This window comes from Delphinapterus leucas, chromosome X, assembly GCF_059928025.1.
Source record: "Delphinapterus leucas isolate spDelLeu-1000000601 "Yukka" chromosome X, BTC_Dleu_Yukka2, whole genome shotgun sequence".
Lineage (NCBI taxonomy): Eukaryota > Metazoa > Chordata > Mammalia > Artiodactyla > Monodontidae > Delphinapterus > Delphinapterus leucas.
The window spans coordinates 105,753,478-105,769,333 of record NC_143150.1 but is presented as its reverse complement, the minus strand read 5'-3'; the positions used below and the strand labels follow the sequence as shown (position 1 = coordinate 105,769,333).

The 15,856-nt window shown below is 42.3% G+C and overlaps 1 protein-coding gene across 3 annotated transcripts in view; it reads right to left on the bottom strand.

Moving 5' to 3' along the window:
- The window catches only part of DMD (dystrophin), a 151,915-nt gene that overhangs the window by 113,736 nt on the left and 22,323 nt on the right, over positions 1–15,856 (bottom strand). For all 3 annotated transcript variants that reach the window (XM_089904641.1, XM_022562112.2, XM_022562110.2), the window contains exon 3: positions 1,597–1,671. In XM_089904641.1, coding sequence (XP_089760767.1) covers positions 1,597–1,671 — 75 coding nt within the window. The remainder of the gene's footprint in view (positions 1–1,596; positions 1,672–15,856) is intronic.

The window sequence follows — 15,856 nt, the reverse complement described above, 5'->3', positions numbered from 1 at the left end:
ACATCACTAAGCTCATCACTAAGCCCTATCCATTCCACCTCGTATTTTTCAACTCTCCCCACTTATCTCCATTCCTCCTTTGCCAATTCAGGCCACCACATTGCTGGTTTAGACGACTGAAACTGCTCACCAAGTCTCTCCCCCAGCAGGTGTACACTACCGCCAGGGTGCAGGCTCCATTCCACAGCCAGAGTCATCTTTCTAAATGACAATCCCATCGTGCCATCCCTTTGCAAGGCTCCCCACTGACCTCTAAACTCTTTAACTTAAGTTTAAAAGGCCTTTCCCAATCTGCCTCCTGCTTCTCCTCCAGCCAAATATTTTACCACAGTCCCTCCCTGGAGCTCCTGTGCTTTAGCCACGCCGCAGTATTTTCAGTTCTTGACGGCATCTCTGGACCCCACGCCTCAGCACATGCTCTGCCTTCTGATGGGAACATTCTTTCTGGAGGGAGCTCTACTGACCCTTCTGGACTCACGTGTCATAGATACCACCTCTTCAAGCAAACCCCACAACTCATGGTACCAATTCTTCCACTGTCACATGACTAAATATATGACTTTGAAGCTGTCCCTTCACTTTTTCTCAGGGTGTCCATAAAGGCTTTTTGTGTGTGTGTGTGGTACGTGGGCCTCTCACTGCTGTGGCCTCTCCCGTTGCGGAGCACAGGCTCCGGACGCGCAGGCTCAGCGGCCATGGCTCACGGGCCCAGCCGCTCCGCGGCATGTGGGATCCTCCCGGACCGGGGCACGAACCTGTGTCCCTGCATCGGCAGGTGGACCCTCAACCACTGCGCCACCAGGGAAGCCCCATAAAGCCTTAATAGAGGTGTTTTTTGTTTTTTTGTTTTTTTTTTTTACAGACTGTAGATGTTCTTGATGATCTTATACACATACACCTATGTCTCTAGACTTACGGACACCCTGTATATCCCTCATTAGACTGTAAGTTCCATCAGGGTAGGGACTGTGCCTATCTGTTTCGTGGTCACATTAACAACATACATGGGCTCTCAAACAATATTATACCTGGTAACAGATATATAAACTATCTGATAAACAGACAGCATTGTATGACACTTTGGGAATTTTTCCCGCTGATGTAAGTTATTTAGCAAAAGCAGAAAAACAACCTTGTCATCTTTCTTCTATGACAGTATTTATCCGAACCTTAGCATTCAAGCTCAAAAACAATACACATCTGTGAACTCTGGTTTGGGCAAGGCAATCTGATGCTAATACTTCAAATATTCAATACATTTTATAAGAAGAAGTAAAGGTAGAACAGGTGGAGATAATTCAAGTTCCATAAAGATAATTCTGGATGCCAACGCCATTAGTTAGAAAATAAAAATTACTGGTATCTTATCAATTCAACATCAGTAGCTGAGGAATGGTGACAGGAATGATTCTAAACAATGTAACAAAGCAGTCTAGGTGAACACTCAGCCAAAGATACCTTGAAAAAATGAATTCTATGTTACACCCGGGCTTGAGAGAGCTATTTCTCCCCACTCCAATAGCAAACACTCCCAACCATTTTTTTTTTAAACCAAAGAATAACTATCAAGTATTTTGAGCACTGGTTAATACTTACAGCAAAGGGCCTTCTGCAGTCTTCGGAGTTTCATGGCAGTCCTATAAGCCGAGAACCTGACATTATTCAGGTCAGCTGAAGAAAAAAGGGGGAAAACAAAGATCATTTGTTATTTTCTCAAAAGGCACAGATAAACTCCCAATGATTTGCCAACAACAACAAGAGGCTAGGGGGAAAATGTCTCTTGTATATGCCCCAATTTTGGAAAGGTGAATTTTTGTCAATGTGGGGAAAGAAAAAAAATGTCTTTTTGCTCTTTGACAATCAGGAAAGCTAAGTTCTGTGAGGGATGACAGTGGCATGGCCTGCAGGGAGCTCATACAGTCCTTGTGCCCAAGAGGGAAAAGAAGGACAGGTATTTCTTTTTTCTAGACTGTAATCGTGGTTCTACTGTAGTGAATCTTTGCTACACAAGGTGAAAGAGAACAGGGAAGATTTCCCTGAAACAGCTATGAGAACTTAGCAAACTATCAAGTGGCAACGTAACATGTTTTTCTGATTATCAAAGTTATACATGCTCACTGTGAAAAACTTACAAATTAAAGGAAAATCTAAAACCAAGTAAACAAATCATCCGTAATCCCATTACGCAAAGATACGCACTGTTAACATTTTGAATATTTCTTACCCAACACAGGTGTGTGTCTCTGTGTGTGAGATGTAGTTTAAAATTTAATTGGCACAGTTAACCCTCATTCCAGGTTTAGGTCCACCTGATCCCACAGGTTCCTTCTATTTAACTATTTTGCATTTATCTAGAAAGTAACTAACTCAGCAAAGACAGGATAAAGGAGAGCTGGCTTAAAAAGAAGTTCACAAACTCACATGTGTGTACACACACACGTACTAATTGGAAGTTTTTGCTCGAAAGTTTGGATGCCAGCTAAACATACAAAAATGATACTAGATGTCAACAAGAAAAGCTGCGAGTCCATATCAGAATGGATATTTGTTTCCGTACGTATTCTGTACTAATGAAGGTACTGCTATTCTAAAAGAGATTAAAATAAGTAAAATAAAACTGGGACTAAAATAAACATTTAGCTTTATATTCTAAGGTGCAATCATTCTACTATTCTGCACGGATTAACAGCTCAACAATTTCTGCTACAGTGGTTTCTACTGTCACCTGTCTATCAAGCCCCAACTCACCTCACCTAGCAGAAATCTGTATTCAGATGATGCCCTCACTCAATTTTGCGTAAGCCCTGATATACGCCAAGATATAATTCTTTTCTTGCATTTTTGTGTATTTATGTTTCATAAACCCAGCTCCAAAAAGCTCCTTGAAGACAAGTACCCTGTCCCCTACTTCTGTCGTTATTTCCCAGTGACTTAACATACAACTGCTCTCTGAAAAAACAGGTCTAATACAGCTCAGGGACTGACCGACAAACTGAAGGAATATGTGAACAAAAAAATGAAAAAAAGAAAAACTATACTGGCAAACATGACTAACTGCCATAATCAAACGGCACCCACAGAACCAATTCTAATTGGAGGTTAAGAAAGGGAAATAATTTAATCCATATCCAAGCTGCTTGGGTCAACATTATTAGATTGATGGCCTTTGCAGAGACCAAATATAACAACCTAAATTGAAATCAGGGGAAAGAAAAACAATGTCCGTAATTTACTTTAAAATATTCAATGTAAAAACCAAAAAGACTGACAATACTAAATGTTGGCAAGGATGTGGAGCAACTGGAACTCTCAGACACTGTTGGTGGGAATATAAAATAGTATGACTACTTTGGAAAACCAGGTTAGCAATTTCTCATGAAATTAAACATACATCTATCTTATGACCCAAAATTCGGCTCCTAGACATTCAGCCAAAAGAAATAAAAACACGCCCACAAAAAGATGTGTACGTGAATGCGCATAGTAGCTTTAATTCGTAATAGCCAAAAACTGGAAAGAAAACTAGAGTAGAATGAATAAACAAATTGTGGTGTAGTCACACAACAGGATACTACTCTGTATTAAAAAGGAACTAACTACTGATAAAGCAACATTGTGAGCTGATCTGAAAAACATTACCCTGGGTAAAAGTCAGGCACAAAGAGTAAAAAAAAAAAAAAAAAAAAAAAAAAACACTGCTTGATTCCGTTTATGTGAAATTCTCGAAGAGGTAAATCTCACCGATACACTGAAAGAAGGCAGACAGACGGTAGCCGGGAGCGGGGACGGGGTGGGTAACTAATTGAAAGGAACACAGTCGTATTTTTTAGGTGACTGAAATGTTATATATCTTGATTGACATGAAGGTCATTTGAGTGCATACGTCCGTCAAAAACTCAAACTGTACACTTAAAATGGGTACATTTTATTGTGTTTAAAGTATGCCTCAATAAAGTAGATTTTAAGAGTTAAAAAAAACCCTCACGGGGACCGTACAATATGAAGTATGTGTGTGTTAGCTTAGCTACGTTGCAGAGGCGGTCAGTTGTCTTAATCAGGAAAGCACACTCCAGGGGTGGTTGGCTAGCAATTAATCAAAAAGCCTCACTCCAGAGCCACCCCTGTTAAGTGCTTCAGCTATATTTAGCTCCTGTTACACCTAAAATCCTATTAATACACCTAGTATCCAAATTAATGTTGGATGGGCTTGTGTTAGTGATATTAGTGGTTTACAACATACCAGGACTGTTGAAAAGGGTTTAGAATAGAAACATTCCCTGCCCTTACATTAACAGGGCGTGGGAAGAATCTAGCAGGCCCTCCACCTTTAAAAATGGTGCCCTAGGCCGGATTCCAAAATCTCCAGCTGTAGTTCATTGGATTCTTGGTTGCCTGAATTCAATTAGATGGCTGACAAAATCCTGCTGTTACAGCAGGGGTTTGCCAACTTGAGCGCACACCAGAATCACCTGGAGGGCTGGTTAAAAATACACATTCCCAAGCCCCATGCTCAGATGTTCTGATTCCGCGGGTCTGGAGAGGGCCTGAGGATCTGCATCTCTAACAGGTTTCTAGGTGCTCCTGATGCTGCTGGTCCAGAGACCACACTTTGAGAACCGCTGTGTTAAGGACTGTGGCAGGTGCGGATCGTGAGGCTCTCCCGCCAAGCACTCAAAAAGGCAGGGCTGTGACTTCACTGTGCCTTGGACACAGCCTTGAAAATTGTTCTCTGCTCTGTGGCTAGTAAGTGTTCATATGTGACAGAGCTTGTTCTGAGACTTGCTTTCATTATAAACCTGGTAGCCGAGATGTGCATAGGAAGGCAGCCCTCACCGATGTCTTAACCACGGGTGGCTACCAACACATACCTACCCCCAGAGAACCTGGGCAGATCCTTTTTGCCCAGATTATGATTCGAGGACCAAGAGCACCAGCACCTCTTTGGACCTTGTTAGGAATGCAGAATCTCAGGCCCCACCCAGCTCTAAGAATCAAAATCAACATTTTAACAAGATCCCCAGGTAATTCGTATGCGCCTTCAAGTACAATGGAGTCTTTAATTGTACATTTTAATACAGTTTCTTGTTCCATGTTGTTAAAGTGCAAGTATAAACTCTACAAGAGACCTGTGTGGTCTATTGTTTTTGTCTTTCTACAATCCATTTTGTGGGCTTTTAGAGTATTTAATGACTATTGCAGTCAATTAGACCAAAAACTCACCTCTGGGATATATTTGTGGGTCTCTTGTTTACGATGAATGCCAATGAAAGGTATTCAATAAGTTAAAAGTGTCTACTCTGTCCGATTTTCCTGGATCTATTCAGAATTCAGGACAAATGGTCTAAATGAGGTCAGAAGCCCCATCCAGTCCTCACCGTTCATATCAAGAATTGGCAAATTCCAGGAGCTTGAGATCCAAGTGGGAGAGGCAGGGATGATGTGATTCTTTCAGGGCGTGGTTCACGGTAGAATACTATCAGAGACAAGCATCTGGAACATTCCTGCTCTAGCAGTGCTCTCAGCTTCCCTAAAGCAGTACAAACTTTCTTCCCTTTCAAATCCTTCTTAACTATGGCACATTCTACCTGGCGTTAATCCACTCTGACACCCTCTCAAGCATACCCCCAAACACAATGCAGAGAACAAGACTTCTGCCACCAGTTTTCTACGTACCACAGTCCAACCAATTATCAGTGATTCAGGAAGACCAAAAGAAAGTAGCAGGGAAAATGTCTAGTTTTCAACATAATGCAACAGAAGCCATACAAATTTACATCCAGTAAGCATCAGTGAATTGCAACGGAGTTCTGGTGCCCTGAAAGTCCTACTCCAGAGGGTTAACCATCTGTGTTGTCTGAATCCGCCCTCTGGCTTACAGCCGGGAGAGAGAAGTCTCCGCAGCCTTGTGAAAATGTGTAGGATACACACTGAAACCTCAAGATGCGGTACAGCTGCGGACAATGTGACACTGTCCTGGGCTGAGGCTGGAGCTGATCTCGTAGCTAAAGTATGCGTGCAGAATAAAGCTTCAAGCCCCGATCCCCATCCCCCGTGGGAGGCCAGCCTCCACTTTCCCTGGGAGCTGCCTTTCCAGGACTTTGGCCCCAGCTGTGATGAGCTCACTAGCTCTCACAACCGGAACTCAAGAGGCGTGAGGCTATCCAAGAAACGAGTCACACGATGTTTGCGTGGCAGCTGGTGGAGAGCGCACTTGGAAGGATAAACACGCTGAACTGTACATTCCTCTTCATGACTTTAATTATTTTATCCAGGGCTGGTTCTGGCCTAAAAATGAAGAAATCTAGAAACTTAAGGAACAAGGGGCAATATTACACCATCTACGCTCTCAAGTTGAATCACCAGCTACTGAAGTGATGGTCCATTTGACTTTTATTTTTAGGCACAAAACAAATAACAGGTTTTGCTGCACCTTTCCTTAGCCTATGAATTTCCCTTGACTTCGGTAAGTATTTCTGTTGCATGACTTTTACTTTCATTCTGTGGAAGGTAGTGGTGGAAGGTGTCAAATTCACCAGAAAAGAGGAATGAGCGATCAAGTTTGAGCCATAAACCTACACATTGTTGGACTTGCTCTTGCAAAATGACTGAAAAGCGCCTCAGCATTTTAAACTTATGGGAAATTTTGGAAAATATTATAGAAATAAAACATTAAGGCCCTTCGTTTCAATTTTACAGCTGCTTTCTGCCTTTTAATCATACTTCAAAAATCCTGCTACCTATGACCAAACTGAGGTCTAGAATTTAAAACAAGGAGTATTTCGGTCCAGCTTTCCAATGGCTTGTGGGCGCTTTTTAGAAAGGCCCAAAGTTTCAGTATGTTTACCTATATTAGGTAGAAAGAATGACAATGACCCCATAAATGTAATGAGTGGAAAGAGCTGGATGGCTGAAGATTACTCCAACAGATGAATTCGTGGTATGGTCTTTGTTTCCTACCAACTCTATTTCCCAGCAGAAATGTATTCCAAATCACTCAGGTGATCATGAGTGACAAATAAAATCTAGAGGAAGTATGATTTTTGGGGGGTATAGTTCCAACTTCAGTGTTGGCATACAATGCAAATTAAACTACTACTGCATGTCCATTTTAACAATTCTCCAAATTTTCTAAAGAAGCCACAACAAGGTGGTCTCCCCCACACTAATATGATATATAGAAAGGCAGATTTTAAAATATTAATAATATATCTCTGATTCCCCAGCCTCACTCTTCCTACAGCATTCTAATGGACACTCCACACGACAAGTATTATTCTGATCAGTTCAAACTCACTAAAACAGGCAAGAGCCACGGACAGGCCTTTATGAGGCTTGAGATAAACTGAGTAATTTAAACCAAGTCTGGCTTGAAGGCAAATTAAGCCAAGATACCCAGGCTTCAGAAGCTTTAGAGTACAAAGTAGAATTGTGGGGAAGTCTTCAAGAACTCTTCAATAATACGGAGGAGTTCTGGAACATATCTTTAAAGAATTAGCCGAGAGAGAGGAGGTACATTAACACATGACACTTGGTCTATAATTTTTTAGATATATTTGAGGCCTTTTACAATCTACACTCATTAAAACCTCATCATCAACACTGAGCTTTACTTAAATGGGGCAAAAATAAACCTACGTAGAGATAAATAGGAATGACACATTCATACTTGTATGAACTGCAGAAAGCTGTGAATTTATAATTCCTATCAAGTTGTTTCCAGGTGTGAAATGGTATTACTTATTTGCTACCAGTTATTCTCCAGAATTCTTCTGAAAAATGAAGAGAAGCAATAAAGGATCCAGGGTAGCACAAATGTGGAAGACTTAGAATTGTGAAAGAGAGACACAAACCAACCCAAACCAAAAATAAAAAAATAGGGAAGTTCAACTGTGAAGTAAAATAGAGCACCAAATCCTGACTTGTGGGCTGTTCAAGGCCTTTCTGGCTCCCTACTTCTGCTTGGCCTTCCTCAGCTCAATGTCACTACTTCTTAGCAGCATTGTTCTCGTGGAAGAGTTGAAACTCAAATTAGCTTTGCTTTCTTGTTTGCTGCTCTGGTAAAAGGTTTGTTGAGAAAGCAGTTTCTATAACGAACGGCCAATGTAAACTTCTGCGGCGGGTGGGTGGGTGGGTGGGTGGGGGAGACACCATGTATCTTAAATACTATTTCTGGGCCTGAATTCTCCCCCAGATAATGGAGAGGTGACTCACGTGGACACTGCTGCACCATGTTCCTTCTACTTAAGCTTCAAATCAGAAAGGATTCGGGCTCTAATTCTCAAAGCCTTGTCCACCAAAAAAAAATATATAAAATAATATTAATGGTCCAGGAAGACTCTTTAGGAAAAACTGGTTTATAGCTTTGTAAAAGACATCCGCCAAATAAAAACAAACACACAGATAGAACAGAGCAGTGGTTACGAGAGGGCAAGGCAGGGAGGCGAAAATGGGTAAAGTAGGTCAACTCTATGGTGATGGAGGGAAACTAAATTTTTGGTGGTGAGCACACTGTAGGGTATACAGAAGTAGAAATATAATGCTGTACACCTGAAACTCATTTAATGTTATAAATCAATGTTACTCAAGGAAAAATTATTTTTAAAAAGACATCCATCTATTCATAATCCTTCCACCTATCTTCTCAACGCTTATCGAGAGTGAGCACATAGGGAAACACAGGCCAGGAAGGCCTCTCTGAGAAAGTGACATTTAAGCAAAGATCTGAAGGGTGATGGGAGTTAGCCAGGTGAAGAGTAGAAAGAAAGAGCAAAGCAAGATGAAAGGTCAGCATGTTCAAAAAAGGCTCGCAAGCAGAGAAGAGTGTAGACCATTGAGAATCCTAAGAAGGCCCAGACTGCTGAAATCTCAGAGCGCAAGGATGAAGAATGACCCCAGGTAGGCAGGGGGAGGCCGACTGTAGGGCCCTGCACTTCATGTTAAGGACTTAGGTCTTGGGACTTCCAGCTAAACATGGCAGATGGAACAGACTCGTTTATTCCTCATGTCAAACTACTAGGATGACAGAAAAAGAATTAAAAATGACATCTACCTAAAAGAAAAGAGACAAAACTGGAGGGGAGATGAGAAGAGACTCCAGTGTCTTGGAAGCTTGGAAGATGACCTGATGGTAGCTGATTCAGGAGAAATCCCAAGCCTAAATTCATGTGAGGGGAAGAGGGGCAGTTGGGGCACTAACAAGAAGCATATGCCCATTTACACAGCCAAGAAGTCCCAGAAATTAGAGGCCTCGGGTTCTTCTGAGGGCTGTGATGTGGCTGAAAATGGAGGGAGGAGTTGCAACTCTTTAGAGCCCTCAACACCTTCTCCCCTAGCCCATGCAGCCAAGGATGCAGCCAAGCATCCTAGCCACCCCTGGCTTCACCCTGACAGAAGGCTGGAGGGTTGATCTCAGAAGAAGCTGCACCAGACATGGAGGCATCAGAAGTAACTAAACCTGGGAGTGACGTAAGGCACCGAAAACAGAGGGATCAAGTGCCATGGCACTCAAAGAATGTACATCCTTAACTTCATTCCCTACTCCCGAATTCCATATTGTGCCTTTTCTCCTTCGGTCAACTCACTGAAAAAGCTATTCCACCTAAGCACTTCCTTATTTGCCATCCTTATGGTCAGAAGACACATCAATCGGCAAGGTCTCTAAACTGATCCTCTATCTCTGATCAGCCTTCCCTTCATGCTCCAATTAGAACCACACCAAATCAAGCCAATGCTCTTTCCTTCTGGTCTCCTTCGTAACAAGAGACTGTCACACAGTCCACTCTCATCGCTGGGCTGAACGATATTATTCCCTTTCTCTGACTCAGAACCTTCAGTCACTGCTCTCCCGTGTGTTCCTTGAGCCTTAACGCGGGCAACTCAACTAACCGACGCAACTATCAGAACTCCACAAACTTATAAAATTACCCCAGTCTCCTTCAACTCTCTTCTACACTTCATTAATTAGCCACCCTTTCCACACTCTCTTCACAAATGAACACACATCCCAGATTCTCCAGGGCAGAGACAGTTTAATTAAATTTTTACTCTGTATAATAAAGGTGAGACATTTTTCAATGATCAAATGTGACTTGATTTTCATACCTTTTACAATTTTTCATATAACCAAATTCACAAACAGTTTTTTAAAAGTTTGTGCCCTATTTGTCGGGGGCTGGAAAAAACATACTTTCTTTGCAATAGGGTTGACACTACCTATTTCAAATCTCCCATCCTTTCTCACAGTTGGGGAATCTGTGGTAAATCTATTTTCATGATAAAAATAAACAGGAGTAAATGTCCATTTCCTTTAATGCTAGCCTCATCTTTCAATGATTTCTCCGGTAACCACAGACCATAGGGCACAAACCGGCTGAATTTACTCTGCAGACCTGTTTTTTTGTTTTCGTTTGTTTGGCTTTGGCTCCCGTAATGGTTTTTTAAATTGTTGAATGATTTGCCAACAGTTAAAAATCTGGAGACTTCCCATCGTCTTGCTTCTCCGGAAGAACCTAAAGACTCACCTTCTTGCATGTCAGTGGGGGAAGCTGAGGCCCAATTAGCCCCAAGAGAAGCTTTTCAGGTTGACCCACTTCCCACCCAGCCGCCTTCAGTCATTTAAATGACCAGTTTGGCCCCAGGAGGCATTTCCTTTTGGAGTTCTGCCTCAGCCAGACCACTTCCTATTCTCCCCCCAAATTTACTTCCACCCTCTTTCTCACGTCTATGTCAAAGCTTTTACTGTCGAGTTCCTCCAATAACTAGCTGTTATCTGGCTTTCACTCAAATTACGCTGTGGAAACATTTCTTACTGGGCTTTCCAAAAATTTTCCAGCTATTCTTTGGACTCCACCATTTACTAATGCATTCAAACTAAAGGACTGTGCCACCAAAAATACTGCCTCAGTCCACTGACTTTTCCAGCACAAGAATATGGGAAGACAGAACCAAAACCCATAACTAGTCTACTGACTGTATATCATGAAGTGACCATTACTTACACGTTTAAAAATCATCAATTCACATTTATCTAAGCACCTATTGCGGGCCTAACTGTATACTAAGCTCAGGGGTTGAAGATTCAGGCTTCTAAAATACTGGGGAAAACACAAAGGTAAGTATTTCACTCACACAAAAATCAACATGTATTTTCTTTGGTTATGTGAGCAGAAACATACACTGCAAAGAGCCGTGTATACATGAGATGCAAAAGTAGTTTCCAGCACGACATAAACTATTCCGGTGAACATTTGTAAGGTTAATGGAATTGAAAATTTTCCATATAAGCCATGTGCTTTATGAAATAGTGATTAATTTCTACGTTAGCCCACAAAGGCTTAAGATTTATTTAAATACTCAATATATGATAAAAATAAAATCTATAACAATACTGGTCAAAATGAATGATATAACGAACTAGAAGTAGCTTTATCTTTCATTCCTTTACTTGAGAAAGAAAAGATGAGAAAAGGAAATGGAGACTTCTGGAAAGATTGTGTTGTGTTCAATATCGCTGGCACCGAAGGGCAATAAATGTTGGTGCTCAATAAATGGTTTGAATTGAATGCAATTCGGAAAGGAACTTCCCTACTTTGACCGGGTTTAAGCCGTTAGTGACACTGATACCACGTTTGATTTCTCTTCAAATGATATCACTTCCCACTGCTCTGGATGAATCATTGGAATAATTCTCATGCTTACTTACCCCTTACAGGCTGAGCTTGGGCTTCTTTTCTGAAACACACGTTACATAGATATCAAGACTTTCCCAGACATAAAGGAGTTGGAATAAAAGGAGAAAGAACAAAGGTCATCTAGAGAGGATGCTTGTAATCTAGAAAGTGGACTCAGCTGTATTTAACTGTGGCGGATTCTGTAGGTTGTTTCACACAATACTTTCAAAGTCTTTCTCCCTGGTCTTTCTCTACTACAAAGTCTCGAGGATCTCAATTCTCTAATCTATAGCCAGTGGCAGCCATGTGGACATGGTTTTGGTCAATGCTTGACAAGACATCTGCAGGGAAGGGTTTCCTTTTCCAACATGAAAGACAAAGAGCCTGAGAGGGAGAAGGTCCTTTCTCCTTCCTGCCTGAGGGGCAGCAGTCATTAAGCAACCCAGAGGTCAAAGGTCACTCACTAAAGATACTACAGCAGAACAAAGGCCCAGATCTCCGATGGCATCACTGAACTCTTCCTTAGCTCTCTACTGTCTCCAGACTTCTTGTTATACAAAAAACATCAACCCCTATGTGGCTAAGATACAGCTGCTCAGGTATTTTGTCACTTGCAGCAAATGTACTTCTGACCCATTAACTGAACCATAAGCAACAAAATGCAGAATACCAAGTAGAGGGCACCATCCTTCCCTTGCAATCCTCCGTGGGGCAGAGGAACAAAGCAGTAAGATCTGGGACCACAGGGTTCCCCATTCTTGCTACCAAGTGGTGTCACTGATGCAGGACGGCTTGACAGTTAATTTAATGTTTAACACAATGTTACAGTAGACGGCTTATATGGCTAAGGCACTCTTCCAGACATAAATAGATCTGCGGAGCATCTAACTAGACATTTGTTTTGCATGGGACTATCACAAATCTGATTTGGCCCAGATATGAGGATTAGAATTTTTAAATATACAAGTTATTTCTCTGAAAATTAATGTCTACGTATACATGAACACTTGTTAGTAACTAATTTTTCATTAACTCTTTAGACATGTTTATATCTTTATCTCTTCATTAGTGCAAAATCTCCTTAAAGTCAAGCAGCATCTTTCCTTACTCATCGCTCTTAGGATAAACGTTATTTAAAAAATGTTAAGCTTTGGGGCTTCCCTGATGGCGCAGTGGTTGGGAGTCCGCCTGCTGATGCAGGGGACGCGGGTTCGTGCCCCGGTCCGGGAGGATCCCACATGCCGCGGAGCGGCTGGGCCCGTGAGCCATGGCCGCTGGGCCTGCGCGTCCGGAGCCTGTGCTCCGCAGGCGAGGCCACAGCAGTGAGAGGCCCGCGTACCGCAAAAAAAATGTAAAGCTTTGGTAACTTTCAACTATTCAGAAGTCTTAAAACTCAGATTAAGATTTCGTAGTCTATCCTTTATCTAAGAGTGTAAGTTTTAGGTTCTAATGGAAAATGATTTGCATCCTCTGTCTGCCTCTCTCCATTCTCTGGTCCCCAATTCCCACACACCCCCAATATCCATTCCCCTCAATACCACTGTGAATAAAATAGATGCCAAAGTGGACATCAGTGGAAATCTGACCCTTAATTACCACGGGGCAAACGAATTTACCTTCTGCAAAACTCTTTTTTTGGAACGTTCCTGCCTTAGGCTGGTACTCACCCGTTTAATCTCATTAGGGAAAATAAACTGTTTGGGTTTTTATTATTGTTGTTATTTGAGAGGTGGAAGAAGATAATCTGTTAAATCCTTAAGCGTGAATAGTTAGTCCAAGATAGTACACAGTTCAAGATACGTAAGTGGCCAGGAACATGGTAAAATGTGCTTGTTTCTGTGCTGTGTATACGCTAGCTGGGGAGAGGAACGGGGGTGGGGGGGGACGACGACGACGGACACACGACATGCCTCAAGCTGCCCATGCACCCAGAAGTCTCATGACAGTATGATGTTTATAAAAATGAAGTATGTTTCAGTTTTATGTGTTACTTTTTCTGGAAACTAGATACTACTGATGAGATCCTTTTAAAGATACTAATATAGAAATCATTCTTAAAAAAGAAAAAAAAAGACCCACCACTTAGCTGCAGCTGTTATAAAATTAATCAGAAAAAAAAAAAAGGGCTTCCCTGGTGGCGCAGTGGTTGAGAGTCCGCCTGCTGATGCAGGGGACACGGGTTCGTGCCCCGGTCCGGGAAGATCCCACATGTCACGGAGCGGCTGGGCGCGTGAGCCACGGCCGCTGAGCCTGCGCGTCCAGAGCCTGTGCTCCGCAACGAGAGAGGCCACAACAGTAAGAGGCCCGCGTACAGAAAAAAAAAAAAAAATTAATCAGTGGCAGGAGCTTTTCATTAGATAATGGACTGCCTTGTCCCCTGACATAGACTGAGTTGCTTTTAATAAGAAAGGATGCCTTAGGGAGAGATCCACATTCACCCGTCTATGTGTCTAGACAATACATTTGAATCAAGAAATGAAATGTTCATGTTAGTGGGAAAAGACTCTTCTTTATCACCTCAAAACCCTGATGTAGTTGGAAGTTGCCTGATACGAAGCATGTCCTCCCTCACTTGACCCGTTTGAGGGTTCAGTCCAGGAATTCGGCAGACTCTTGAGTTCCTCTGTACATCTCCTAGATGGCTCTGAAGTCTCACAAATGAGTGTTCCCCTCTCCCTTTTCAGTAGCCATGTCCAGGCTCCCCCCACCCCCTTTTTATTGACTCCTACTGCACAGCAGGCAGGAACCATCCCCCCCTTCTCTACCTCTTATCTCAGCTTTCACTGAATCTGACCCAGCCTTTATTCTCCTTTGACTCCTGGACAAAACTACCTGGGGACAAGCTTAAAGCAGCCTTTTTTAAAAATGTAGGTGACTCTTACTTCAACCCTTTTTGTACCCAAGTATTCCCTATAGAGTTTACGAGAAAAATGGGAAGTGGCGAGCCGATGGCAAAAGGAACGCTAACATTCACTGAGCGCCCAAGGGCAGATGGTGTTGTACCTGATGCCACTGAGTCCTCACAATGCCCTGAGTTCCACATCACCAACCTCATTCAAGGTCAGAAAAATGAGGCTCACAGATCTTTCGTAAGTTCCCTAAGGTTGCATCCCAGAGCCTGGATTCCAGGCCAAATCTTTCTGACACCCAAAGCACTTGATGGCCTTCCCCACTGCTCCTCTGTTATAGGAGAAATGGGGCTTCGCTTGCCCAGTGTGCTTGTAATCCTAACCAGCATGAGGGTGATGGGTGGTAGGCTCAGAAGGGCCACGATGCAGGCCAGGGGACAGCGGGCGGGGCAGGTTGAGAGATCACAGAAACCTTCATATAAAGAAAAATGAGGACCAGAGAAAGGGAAGCTGAAAGGTCACTGGAGTGACCAGGAAGGCAACTAGACCTCTTATGATCAAATGTCCAGTTCTTCTTATCCAGAGAAGCTTTGGGAGTAGAGAAATAAACCCCGGCAATGTGAGTTTCTACCCCAGAAGCATTTTGTTCCCATAGAAACACGTAGCTCCATCCTATTCATACCCTGCAGTGCATGAGGAGGGTTAAATTAGATTTTGGGACTTGGGGACCTAACCACCCTTCATAACACATTTTATTCCAAGTTGTAAGCAACTAACTTACAAATAAACTTTCGGAACACAGCCCGAGGGTAAGTTCAAAAAGGACTAAATCTTGTCTCAAGGCAGGAATGCGTTCTTGCCTGACTGCTGAGGGATTTAATGGTTATTGGGCAACCAGGAATTAAATTCTTTACGTAGCTTTAATTTATCTCTACCTACTCCTTATGGGTATTCCTTTGGGGATAATAAAACCAACAACATTACTTTCATCAAATAAGAAAATGATATAGCATCTGAGAACTAGAAATCTCTCATTTTAAATCTTCCTTTTCCAGACGAGAAAGCAAAGGACTAGAAAGTTCTCGGTAACTTGTCCTGGGTTCCCTAGTCGGAATGAGAAACAAGGACTAGAAGCGAAGGGTTTCTCTTTTTTCCCTCCTCCCTGCAGAGAAAGGGTGCTTTAGTGAAATCAATAAAGTAGCTGAGGAACTCAAACAGGCAAATGCCAAAAATTTTCACATAAGCCCGAAGCATCATGTTCCTGTATGTTCCCCCACCTTCTCTTATGCATCATTTTATTCTATTGTAGTAAGAACACTTAACTTCCTAATGCAGCAT